Source organism: Rhinoderma darwinii, chromosome 2 (genome assembly GCF_050947455.1).
Source record: "Rhinoderma darwinii isolate aRhiDar2 chromosome 2, aRhiDar2.hap1, whole genome shotgun sequence".
In the NCBI taxonomy this organism is placed as follows: Eukaryota; Metazoa; Chordata; class Amphibia; order Anura; family Rhinodermatidae; genus Rhinoderma; species Rhinoderma darwinii.
Genome location: NC_134688.1, coordinates 415,969,845 through 415,983,673, shown reverse-complemented (window position 1 = coordinate 415,983,673; position 13,829 = coordinate 415,969,845). Strand labels below are relative to the sequence as shown.

General features: G+C 42.0%; 1 protein-coding gene across 6 annotated transcripts in view; it reads right to left on the bottom strand.

The window, feature by feature from the left end:
• RAP1GAP2 (RAP1 GTPase activating protein 2) overlaps nucleotides 1-13,829 on the bottom strand; it is a 669,125-nt gene that overhangs the window by 107,504 nt on the left and 547,792 nt on the right. For all 6 annotated transcript variants that reach the window (XM_075854239.1, XM_075854235.1, XM_075854234.1 and 3 more), the window contains one exon: nucleotides 7,129-7,164. In XM_075854239.1, coding sequence (XP_075710354.1) covers nucleotides 7,129-7,164 — 36 coding nt within the window. The remainder of the gene's footprint in view (nucleotides 1-7,128; nucleotides 7,165-13,829) is intronic.

Sequence of the window (13,829 nt, the reverse complement as noted above, 5' to 3'; positions counted from 1 at the left end):
TCGCGATGTTTTTCGCAGTGTTTATTGTAGCCTTTTTTTCGTCGTTTTTCGCGTCGTTGTTTGCAGGTTTTTTTGCTGCTTTTTTCGTTGCGTCTTTCGTGGCATTTTCCCTGTCGTTTCTCGTGGCGTTCTTTGCCTCTTTGCTTGCGCCTTTTTTTGCAATGTTTTTTCCGGCGTTTATCGTAGCCTTTTTGGCGTTGTTTTTTGCGTCTGTTTTGCACAACAGCTGTCTAAAGGATGAATGTAAACAGAAAAGCACCACGTGCTTTTCTGTTTACAAACATCCAAATGGCGTGTCATAATGATGGCGGCTGCGCAAAAACCACGCAGCCGCCCATCATATGATGCTGCCACACGGAGCAGGTAAGTGGCTTTTGCGCAGGCAAAATGCCGCGTGTTTTGCCTGCGCAAAAACGCCACGTTCGTCTGAATCAGGCCTTCTACACATTTTTAGGCAAGTTAGTTCAGACATTTATGAAAACTCCGCTGCGGACGATAGGCAGCGGTGCAGAAATTTCTAGCCGCAGCATGCACTGTCTGTTGCGGAGAAGTGGAATGGCACAAAGTATTTCAGCCTTTGCAATGCAAAAACTGAAATATGTGGCAATTCAGCTGTTTTCTGCAACGTCTGAATTACTTGTCAAAACTGCAAATATTGGTGCAGATTCGTTGCGTACTTTCCCCTAAATCTGCAACAACATTTGAAGCATAAAAACTCTGCCACGTCTGAACGTGCCCTAATAATAACAGCCATCGCTGTGGCCACCACAGTATTAGTGATGGTCAGCTACTGGATGTTACCCAGGTATGCTATTCCCAGTTTCCCTGGTGGCGGAGGGTACCAGGGTCATAGTGATGGTTAGTGTTCGTCCAGCCCCGTCTTATGCCTCATGCACACTTGCGTGTAAGATTGACGCCCGTGAGAAACGCGTATGAATCGGGTCAGTTTGTGTGCGTTCTGCATCAGTGTGCTTAGCAAGTGGCATGCGTTATTCACGCACTCAGAAAGGCCATTTTTTTGTTGCAACAAATTGCAGCATAAACCACGCACCAAACACACTTGTTTGGTGCGTGGTTTTCACGCACGCATTGACTTTAATGTGAGTGTAGGTGCATGATAACGCAGCAATAGAGGACATGCAGTATGTTTCACGCAGCGGACTCTCACTGTGTGAAAACGGCCCCATTGAAATAAATGGGTCGTGTGTGCTGTGCGTGGTTTAGACAATCAGCACACGGACGTGATTCACCCTGGTGTGAATGGGGCCTTAGGCACGATTTACACTAGCGTGAATCAAGTCTGTGTGCTGTGCTTTGAAAAAACGCACAACACACGCGACCCATTTATTTCAATTGGGCCGTTGACACGTGTGACTTTTCATGCAGCGAGAGTCCGCTGCGTGAAACATACTGCATGTCCTCTATTGGTGCGTTATCATGCACCTACACTCACATTGAAGTCAATGCATGCGTGAAAACCACGCACCGCACACGTGTTTGGTGCGTGATTTACACAGCAATTTGTTGGAAAAAATAAGAAAAAAATGGGCTGGCTTTGTGAGTGCGTGAATAACACATGACAATCGAAAAGCACACTGATGCATAAGGGCAGATTTACACGAGCGTGTGCGTTTTGCGCACACAAATACGGTGCACTTGACAGCTCCGTGTGTCATGTTCATACGGATGCGCGTAAGTCAATGAAGAGCAGCTCAAGATTTACTAGCGTCACAGACGCCTCGCATAATAGGAGGAGGAGCTTTTACGGCTGAAACGAGGCAGCTGTTTTCTCCTGAAAACAGTCTGTCTTTTCAGATGTAAAAGCCTGCTATCGTGTGCATATACCCTGATACTGTTAGACCATGTATCTAAGCCTACCACAAGGTAGCCTTAGATACATTACCCAAGCAGACTGTGTCACACATGGGCCATGTATCTAAGAATACCACATGTTAGGCTTAGATACAGGGCCCCAAAACACTAATCTTAGGGTATGTTCACACGGCAGCGTCCGTAACGGCCAAAATTACGGGGCTGCTTTCAGGAGAAAACGGCCCCGTCATTTCAGCCGTAACGGCATGTGCAGGCCCTTGAACACCGCGTCCATTACGGACGTAACTGGAGCTGGTTCTCCATGGAGTCCATGGAAAACGGCTCCATTTATGCCTGAAGAAGTGACATGACACTTCTTTGGCGCGGGCGTCTATTTACGCGCCGTCTTTTGACAGCGACGCGTAAATATACGCCTCGTGTGAACAGACAAACGTCAGCCCATTGCTTTCAATGGGCAGATGTTTGCCAACGCTTTCAAGCCGTAATTTCGGACGTAATTCGGGGGTTAATACGCCTGAATTACGTCCGTAAATAGGCCGTGTGAACATACCCTTATACAGGAATAAAAAGAATGTCATCTGGGGTCCTGTATCTAAGCCTACATTGTGTTAGGCTTAGATACAGGCTCCATGTGTGACACTGTTTGTTAGACCCTGTATCTAAGCCTAACAATGTAGGCTTAGATACAGGACCCCAGAAGATCTTATCCAGTTCAGGACCGGGCTATTTTGCGCCTTCACGACCAGACACCGTTTAGCCATTTTTAGCACGTGTTAGTTAAATGGCTATAACTTTTTTATTTGTTGGGCTAACGACGTGATTTTTGCGATGTTTTTTTCCATAGACAATGCAGGTTTCTTTTTTTATCGTTTTTATACACATCCTTTTTTGCCATTTTAGAATTTTTATTCAGAAAGTTTGAAAATAATAGTAAAAAAATAAGCTTTTTTACGTTTCAGCTATTTTTTTTTTGGGTAATAACATAGTTTTACCCTAAAATAGACCTTTTATTTGTGATCGTCATTGTCTACCGTAAATTTTAATATATTACATGTCTATATTAGGGTAATTGGGTCAGCGCTAGCGTTACAACAATGATTGGCGGGGGGGAACGGTATTTTTTTGGGGTGGGTATTTTATGTGTATTTATTATTTAATTTTTTTTTGTACTTTATTATTTTTTTATTACTGTGGTCTGTCCCTCAAAGGTCAAAAAAGACCTTTGGGGAACATTATATATTTTTTCTCTCTTTTACACCATATTTTTCCACTGTAACTGGAGCTGGAGCTGCACAGCAGCCCCAGTTACAGGGGAAATCAGCCCTCTCATAGTGACGATTGTCACTAATAGGGCTGTGCTGGGTCTAGTAAGACCCAGCAGCAGCCTGCCACTAACGGCACCCGGTGATCATGTGACCAGTCACATGATCACCGGGAGGAATAGAGACAGCGGCGCGGCCGCTGCCTCTATTCCTATACACAGCGTTCATTGAACGCTGTGTAAGAAGACATCGGAGAAGACAGAAGCAGCGAAAGCTGCTTCTATCTTCTCCTCAGGGTCCCCGGCAGTCACTGACAGCCGGAGACCCGACATTCAGCTGCCCGATCGCGCGGGCAGCAAGTTAAAACCCGAGCCGTAGAAAGTCTATAGCTCGGGTTTTAAGGACCCGTCCCTGACCGCTGGCCGTAAAAACACAGCCAGCGGTCGGGAACCAGTTGTTAAACAGTGTACGGTGTCCCGCGGGCTGCAGATAACAGGCTCAAGGGCTGCATGCGACCCGTGTGCTGCATCGTGAAGTATGATCCCCTATCAAAGCCTACTATGTGTAGGCTTTGATAGGGTAAGAACTAAACGTACAGATGCCACTGTACCTCTCTAGTCCGCAGGTGCCGTCCCTCTTCACTTTTTTCACTGTGAACACGCATAGGCGCGCTCACAGTGAAAAAAAGCTGCATAGGCTGGGCGGGCACCCGCAGAAACGACACGTCTCCAGTGACGTGTCGTATCCCATCCGAAGTCTCGCTGGGGCGAGACCATGTGATCGGGATACGACACGACAGTGGAGGAGGAAGAAAACGTGACGTCAGAAGACAGGTGATCGGAAGAAAAGAGCTGCCAGAACGGAGAACAGAAGCAAGATTGCACAGGTAAGTATATTATTCAATAGTTAATGTGTGCATTGTGTGTTTAAATTTTAAATAAAAATATATCTCGGACAACCACTTTAATGGACCAGTGTCTTTTTTCAACCTCTGCAACTATCTAACTATGTAATGCATGTATGTCATGATAGCAGACATTTTACTAACACCAAGCTACTGTATAAGTCGCCTTTGACATACAGTAAAAAAAAAAGAAGAAAGATCTGAAATAAGGTATGATAAGGGTTTTACAGATTGAATGAAGAAAAAAATATAAGCTACAGTCCCTATAAGTAAAAAAAAAAGGACACCTCCATAAATTTGATATTTAAACCTTGCCAGGCCAATGTATGCTGGGTACTTGGTGCTGCGTAATATAAGAATATCATGCACAATATAAATTACATTTTACTGCACCTGGGCAAAATGTCTGTCAAAATCTAATCAAGATCTCTAATTTCTCAGTTAGACTCATAATGAACACAATGCTGTACCCTCTGGCAATTTTTGGCAAAACATGCATGGATAATTACAGAATTACAGATTGTACAGATAAATGACAAACACTGTGAATATAAATGGGAATATACATAACAAATATTACAGCTCATTAAACCTTTTCAATAGTCTAAATGATTTTTCTTGACGGTACAGTAATTAAACACAGTGTTACAAACAATTGCTAAGCTTACAAAGTTCATTTGGTTTTAGAAAGGAACACAGCTGAAATATATAGGATTTCCATGCTGTCTGGACATAAAGGAGATGATTTACTGTACATCAGTGTTCCCCAACCAGTGGCTCTTGTATGTGGCGTCCCACCCGATGGTGGTTCTAGATACTCTAGTGGTACCAGGGAGGTCATCGAATTTCTAGAACTTGGCACCAGGGTCAAAACTATATCAAATAGTTTAATGAAAAACAAAAGGCTGGGATCTCTGTTTTACTTAATTGAATGTGTTTTATTGTAGGTCTATTCTCATGATAAGAAGTTGCCATAATCTTAAGACCGGTGGGGTCTAACCTCTTTGGCTATTTACTGCACAGTGGCGTACTTGCTGTGCGTAAAATTGCAACACATCTCCGTTCAAGTGAATGGAGCCGAATTGCAGTTCCCTTTAACAGTAGGCTGACGGAAGAAGCACAGTGCAGGAACAATTTGTGAAGGAGCCACATTGCACAAGGCTCTTTGACTGCGTTTCTCCTGCACGTTTGACGTATAAGTCGGGAAAGCTTCCGTCACTTAAGTCATGCGTATCCATAGGCTCCCATTATACCGACTGAGGCCAAAAGAGTACCCTTTTGGCCTCTGTCGAGCGCTATATACGTCGGGGATACTGGTGGCTGGAATGGTGTGAAGCACGCAGTCACTGGACTCTGGATCAGTGAAAACGTGTTATCTGGAGTGACAAATAATTGTTTTACTATCTCCCAGTCTGATCTGGGTTTGGCAGATGCCAGGACAACGCTACCTACTGGAATGCACAGGTATCAAGGTTTAGGCAAGTTCTCTTATTTCCAATCAAGGATAATGTTAATGCTACATCATACAAAGACATTTTGGACAATTGTATGAAAAAGTAGTATTACATTAAAAAAAAAACTACCGTATTTTTCAGACTATAAGACGCACTTTTTAGCAAGAATAAATCTTGCTAAAAAGTCCTTTCTTCTTAGGGCATGACCACACGTGGCGGATTTCCTCCCCAACTGTCCGCATCAATGCCGCACAGAATCTGCGTTGCAGATTCTGCTGCGGATCTGCACAAAATGTGCAGTAAATTGATGCGGACTAGCTGCTGCGGACTGCGGTAAAAGTACTTCTCTTCTCCCTATCAGTGCAGGATAGAGAGAAGGGACAGCACTTTCCCTTGTGAAAGTCAAAGAAATTCATACTTACCGCCCGTTGTCTTGGTGACGCGTCCCTCCTTCGGCATCCAGCCCGATCTCCCTGGATGACGCGGCAGTCCATGTGACCGCTGCAGCCTGTTATTAGCCTGTGATTGGCTGCAGCCGTCACTTAGACTGAAACGTCATCCTGGGAGGCCGGACTGGAGACAGAAGCAGTGAGTTCTCGGTAAGTATGAACTTCATTTTTTTTTACAGATACATGTATATTGGGATCGGTAGTCACTGTCCCGGGTGCAGAAACAGTTACTGCCGATCGCTTAACTCTTTCAGCACCCTGGACAGTGACTATTTACTGACGTCTCCTAGCAACGCTCCCGTCATTACGGGAGCCCCATTGACTTCCTCAGTCTGGCTGTAGACCTAGAAATACATAGGTCCAGCCAGAATGAAGAAATGTCAAGTTAAAAAAGCAAGACGGATCCGCAGCACACATAACATGTGCATGACAGCTGCGGACTTCATTGCGGAAATTAGAATCTCCATTGAAGTCAATGGAGAAATTCCGCCATGAGTCCGCCACTGCTCCGCAACAGACAGAGCATGCTGCGGACACCAAATTCCGCTCCGCAGCCTATGCTCCGCAGCGGAATTTTACGCCTCGTCTAAACGAACACTGCTAAATTAAAGTGTAAGTCAATGGACAAACGGCTCCGCTGCGGATTAACGCTGCGGAGTGTCCGCAGCGGAATTTAAGTGAAATTCCGCCACGTGTGAACCCAGCCTTATAGTCGACAGTTAAGGGGCCCGGCTGCGCCAGACCCCCTGACCGCTTCCTTAACCCCTTCCTGACCCATGACGTGCCGACCCGCAGGATAAAATTAAAATGTCTCTTATACCGCATGGTCAATGTCGTAAAAACAAAACCCAAAAATACATGCAGAATTTCTGGTCTTTTCCACATCCCACAACAATATTATAAGTTATACAATATATTATTTGTACTCCAAAATGGTGCCAAAAAAATTCAACTCGTCCTTCAAGAAACAAGCCATTATGCGGCTATGACAACGGAAAAAAATAAATAAATGAAAATCAGAGTAGAAAGCTAAAAAAACAAACATTGCTGCGTCCTTGAGTCCTAAACTAGGCCACATCCTTATTAAAGGCTTCCCCCTGTCTTGTGTAATGTTTAAAACATTGTTTTCTAATCCTATGAATGTGTTGAATAATTAAAATCAGTAACCATGTGATATTTCATTGCTTCTTTGTTTTTATTTTTATCATAAATGTGATATTTCTTACCTGCATTTTTTCAAGCATCTCGAAAAACTCTGCTGACTGAAAAGAAGAAGATAATCACTTAGTAAAATATACAGGAAATTTACAACACAAGAAATATTTGTAATTTTTCTTGTTGAATAATAACTTGCCTAATGACAGTAAATAAAAAAAAACTAATGTAAAAGGAACATATGACTAGGACAGATCATTTTATACATATTACGCCTGTTCAGACGAGCGTGTTCCTCGTCCGCATGCTGTACGTTGAAATAACTGACATGACATGGACCCATTCATTTCATTAGGGCTATTCAGACATGCGTGAGATTTCACGCAGCGAGTGTCCGTTGCGTGAAACTCACTACATGTCCTATATTGGTGCGTTTTTGCGCACTTAGTCACCCATTGAAGTCCATGGGTGCGTGAAAACCACGGACAGCACATGGTTGACATCCATGTGCTGTCCGTGTTTCACGCATCAGTTACATAGAAAAACATAGAACTAATATTTTTTTTAAAAAACTGAGTGCACGGACGTGAAAAACGCATGCCAAACGCAAAGCACACTGATGTCAATACGCACACAGACATGAAATGTAGGGGAAACGCTGCATTTTTTATGCGCACAAATCGGACACGCTCGTCTGAATGTAGCCTAAGGTGCCCTAATAATGCTGAACTAGCGGGTGCTATTGTGGTCACTATGCAGCATTGTAAACAGATTATCCCAGGGTAGAAAATAGCCTTCCACAAATGTCTCCCGCTCTGTGAAACCTCTCAGCCATTAACCAGAGCCATGTTCTGTTTTTACTAAAACAATGTATAGTGTTCAGTGTTCAGTGCCACTTTGTAATTTATTTTTAATTTAAAAAATTACGTTTTGAGATACATCCTCACTGAAGCTGTCAGTCCCGCTGAGCTGACGGATTCTGGTTTCAGTGCAAGATAGAGCTTCTATGTATCCAGGATACATAGAAGCTGTATCTCAAAAAGTAAAAAAAATCAGAAATTGGGGCAGCAGTCAAAGTCTGGTAATTATGTATTTATTTACAAAGAGTTTGGCCTTTTGTCTATTCATTTGTGGGAGCAATTTTTGCAAGAGTGTAAATAGGAAGTCATATTGGTTGTCACCTTTAAATAAAGGCTATAACCACACTGTTACTAGGGCCATGAGTTAAGATGTTCAGTTCTGAAGGACCTAGAGCATAAACGGTGTAGACATCTCATGTTCATAGCAAACATTTGCTGATCACTGTATTAATTCTGAAGGTTTACAAGCCGTGTTAGTCACCAGAAATGAGCGGATTTCCCAAGATTTGTTTCTGGTCCAATTCCATCAAACCGGCCATCAGATTTGATTCGGTCCAAAAACATTTGTCGCAAATCAAAAGTGCCCCAATTACCCTGAAAAGTCATGCATGAGACTCAGATTTTATAGGACTGTATACAACCCATTTTTAACGCCAAGACAGTAATCGGAAGAAACAATGGCTTTTTTAACAATTGGTCGGTGACATCTGGTCCAGAAGGCAGCGGCACGCTACCAGCACCAGGATTAATATTATTGATGAAGATTTGTGAATGATGTGATAAAGATTGGTGATTTAGAAATTAATGTAACAACTGTATAGCTGCAGCAGCACTCACAGCGACGGCTGCCTTTGCCTGTCTAACTAACACACTGGTAGTGACTGACTCCTTTCAAAATATTGTAAATCTAACGATTTTGTCTCTTTTCACTATGAAACACGTTTCCGGACACTAATCCACTAGCTATCTGCAGCAGCATTTTCTGGTTGGGCTGTTTATAGTGGCTGTTACTCATATGACTGTCATCCACTAAGTCATCCGTGACTCACACCTATACCCCTCATGATTGGCTGTGCAAGAGGGAGGGCTGCCTGCAAAGCTTTGTGAGGAAGCCCACATGGCTGCCGCCAGAAATCATGTTGTCCTTCTTTATCTTCTTGTCTTCTGTAAAGTGGTGGCGCCATTTTGAATTATTTGTGTGTAACGAATTCCAAAAATTTTGTATTTGTTAAAATCCCAAACTTTTGGGAAATTTGGAAGAAATTTGAATCATGTAGAATCAATTTATTCATCTCTACTAGTTACCCCTATGAGAATGCCCTATTTGTCATGACATGTCCAATCTGTGCTCTTATCTCAGTGAGGGTATTGGACTACATCAGTACAGTCAAGTATAGTGTACATATCTCTCTCTCTCTCTCTCTCTCTCTCTATATATATATATGTATATATAAATGAATTTCTGTTGTCTGTTCTTTATGCACTTCCAAACGACTGGACCAATCTGCATCAAGTTTGGCACATAAGTAAATCACGCGCTTCCGAAGGATTAGACAGGGTTTCAGCTCTCTAGGACCTACCGTTCTCGACATATTCACAAAAGCAAATATGATACCACTGGCTTCCACATCAAGGACCTTCCACCATATAACATCAGATGACCCGTATTAGCCAATAGAAGCTTGCAGGTCCTTTATTCTTAGCCTCACTCACATACCCACAGTTTTAGACCAGGTTTCCATAACAACCAAGCCATTTTTCTTTACTCGACGTGTTACTCACCGTAAATGAACTGTACCTGTACTGGATTTGAGCATCTTCATGAATTGAAACCCTTTCATACCAGTGATGCCTCCAAAAAGGAACCCTGCACTTAGATGAAAGATTCCTGTGGCAAAGTGCATGGCTGCTGCCCGAGCTGCTGAAATCTCTCAACAGAACCAAGCCTGTGGATTTCAGCATTCTCATAAACTGAACCCCTTTCAGACCAGTCATGCCTCCAAAAAGGAATCCTGCATTTGGACTATATTGGATATGTTGGCTTCATATCAGTAGGAAATGAAGTTTTTAACCAAACACACAAACAACAAACAAATAGACCAGTGTGAAGCTGGGGAACTCTGCTATTCTACATTATAAAAGTCAATGTCTGTTTGTCTCCTCTATAGGCATCCAAACGCCTGAACCATTTGACTCCAAATTTGGCACATAGGTACATCGGGTGTCCGGGAAGGTTTCGTAAATGTCCCAACCTTGCCGTTATTCTCGGTTATCAGCCATTATAGCGAATGTCTGTTTGTCATCCTCTATGGGTATCCAAACACCTGAACTATTTGACCCCAAATTTGGCACAAAGGTACATCGGGTGTTCAGGAAGGTTTTCGTAAAGGTCCCGACCTTGCTGTTGTTCTCTGTTATCAGTCATTATCACATAATCACGATCCAATACTATAAAAGCGAATACAGACATTCACTTTTATAGTAAAGATATTTTTATCTGACAGTAGCAGGTAGTGCACTCTACAAGATAATTCTAGCTGGGAAGGTACAGGGGAGTGGTTACCCATAGCAACGAATCAGATTACTGATGGCCAAGAGGAAAGCTGCTTACTAGCTGCTGAGACTCCTCTTGCCTAACTGCAAGCTGATCAAATGCGTCATACTGCTGCTCGAGCTGCTGAAACACCTCAGCAAACTCAGACTTTCTCAACGACAGATCAGGCAGGTGGCTCTCAGAAGCACAGAGACTCCTGCCCAAACCCAGGCTTTCATGCATGATGCCGTTTTCAATTATGATTCATAGTCTATGGCCAGCTGGTAATAAAACTAAAATTGTTGTTAATCAACAGGCTCCGTCACAATCTTATGACTCCATTTCCTATCAGTTTAGCTGTCCGGTATTTAGGAAGTTAAAATTGAAATAAACAGTGTGTAACTGCCGGGTTACATATGGCTACTAGCGATTTCCCCGTAAACCAAGACAATACGAGGGCATGGATTGGCCTTCTAGGCAGCCTTGGAACAAATCCAATGAACACACAAAGAGACAGACCAACACGTTATAACTGGGCAGTGTCGGGGTACTTTTTCTAGTATAATATATTTTGCAGATTCTGGATGAACTTATACATTCACATTGGTTATATTCTCAATGAATTTATATCCTCCCATGCTAATGTACCTTTCTTATAATATTACCATATAATCATTGATATTGTTTAATTTGTACTTAATAATTTATAACTGTCCAAAGTCATGTTCAAATACTAGTTGGATAATACATGTTACATCCTCTTATGCTCCTAAAATGTGACATGCGCTACCCAATATGGCCACCATTACAGCTCCTACAGTAGTTGACACTCTATTTTTCCAGGTTCCTAAATGGCAAATCCGCTTAGTCATGTAGTAATACACCTCCCAATTCTGTAGTACTGCATAACTACTGCATATTGGTTGTCCACCAGTTTTCTAATAAAAATAAAATATGCAGATTTAGAAGGCACTCCGGTTGGTTTGGCTCTTCTCAGATATTTGTGTAGATATCTTAATATAAAGATCGCTGGAGAAAGATGTGCCATCTCTAACAGGAGGCTCACACATCTTATTTAATTAGGTGTGTCCCGGAAAGGAAAATCTACCCCAGCTACGAGCTGCCATAGATTGTCACTATAATTTACAACAGTTTCTGGCGTAAAATACCGTAAATTGGTAGAGCTGTGACAGGTCATGACCCTTTTGCTAAGCCCCACCCAGTTTTTGGGAAAAAGGCATAGCAAATGTATCAAAAGTCCACATTTTTTGCACAAATTGGGACTTTTGATGCATTTGCAACATTTCTATGTAAAAAAACTGAGGTAGAGAAGTTAATAAATTCCCCCCATAGTGTTTTCAATGGAACGAGGCAATCACGGTGACTATGTCTGCAATATGTTTCATTATATTTTTCTTTCCAAAACTTGCAGCATGAATATAAGTCTTGTTTTCTAACTAGAGATTAGTTGTAGAGAGTTTTCTGCAGTCCTGAGGATCAGCTCAAACACTCAAACATCCTATATGGAAATAAATATTTGCACAGTACTGACTGGTGTATATAACCCGTCAGAAAGAAACATGTGGCATTAACCTTGTAGAGGACAATACAATCTCATGAGAACTTCTTAGACTCATTCTTTAGAATTATAATATTCTATTTAAATTGTTAAATACCAAACAAACAAATTATTGAGAGTGATGCTACACTGGGCATAAAAGGGTGCGGCTCAGGATTATGGGCTAAATTTGACATTTTGTTGCTGGGCAGCTGCTCTTGTACTGGCAGTGTTGCGGTAGTATTATTTGTCATGCATTCCTACATGCAGTGCTCAGCCTCATTCCCATGGCAGAGCTGTTGGCATAAAGCCTGTATAGGTGCACACAAAGTCCAAAGGGCTCTGGAACTGTATGTGCTGCCATATGGTGCCTCTGTATGGCGTCGTACTACAAAGATATTCTTTACTAGAAGCAATACGAAAAACCACTGTATAAAATCAGAGGCATGTGGATGTGCAGCAGGACCCCATAGACTTTTATGTGTGCTCTATTACAGCTCCGTACAACTTGGATGTTGTACAGAGCTGTAATACGGTTGTGTGCATAAACCCTAAAAGGAATTTTCCCACAAACACATGTGTCACCTATCCTGTGGATCCGATGGCTAATACCTCCAGCTATGAGGATAACGGAGCTTATAAGAAAAGAAATGTGCATAGTGATAGAACATAAGGATTTAGGAGCAGAGTGAAAGTGGTTTTTCCAGTAAGACAAGGTCTGTTCATATGCACCATTAGGGCATATGGGTGTTAAAGAGAAGGGGGCTGCTCTGGATACCATTTGATTAGCCTGAGCAGAGACCTGCTAGTACCACATTTGCCCTGCAAAGTCTGATATTAACTGCTGACCGCCAAGGGTTTGAAAGTCCCATCTGGACCATCCCCATTTAGTCCCATCTGGACCATCCCTTTAAGTATTAATATTTGGCTACAGGTATGTTTGCATAAGTGTTATTATTGCAGACGTCCAATATAAAAAGGCCAACATTTAGGTCAAGAACTCTGTCACGTGTAGCATTTTTTTCCAAACATGGTTCATTCAGGGATCTTTGACAGAGCCAGTTTTTCAACTATGACTGAGGGACTATTTGACAAACCTCAGATTAAAGGTATCTTGTGTATAGGTGTTTGATTTCAAAATATTTTATATCTAGGACTGGGCACATAAGCCATGTAGCCTATACATTTTCTACTGGCAGCTACATTATTTTGGATTATTTATTATTCTTAAAATATATACAATTTCTTATTGTTTGGGCAATAAAAAAAATCATGAATGGCTCCTACACTCCAGTACTTTTTTCATCCCTATTTGTAGCTTTTGATAATATGAGACTTCCAGGCAAATAAAGTCTTCTATTTTCTCTCTCCTGAAAAGACTTTATTTTACTGAAACATATTATTTTCTATCTAGAACGCCACCTTCTGTAGTGAAATGCGGAATCTGTGACTTGAAATCTGCAAGAAGGGAATTGTGTAAACATGACTTGTAGAAGCGTACTTAAACACTGCACGCTGCTTTTTTTCCTTCTCTTTACCGTCTATTTGCACAAACACAAAGCAAACAAACGATGGATGCTGAGAGGTGGGTGTAAGATGGAAAGACAGAATGAAATCCAGCCACTGGGAAAACATGTATCTATTCAACTGCCACGTGACATTTCTTTTTTATAAGCCATAATGGTTTTGTGCTCCGTGATTAAATGCATATAAGTGGTTTTGACGGACAAGACATCAAACTGCAGCACAATCTATTTTAGTGGTGGTGGGATTGACTTTTAATTGCTGGAGAAAAAAAAAAAGAGAGCAGTATTAATGCGC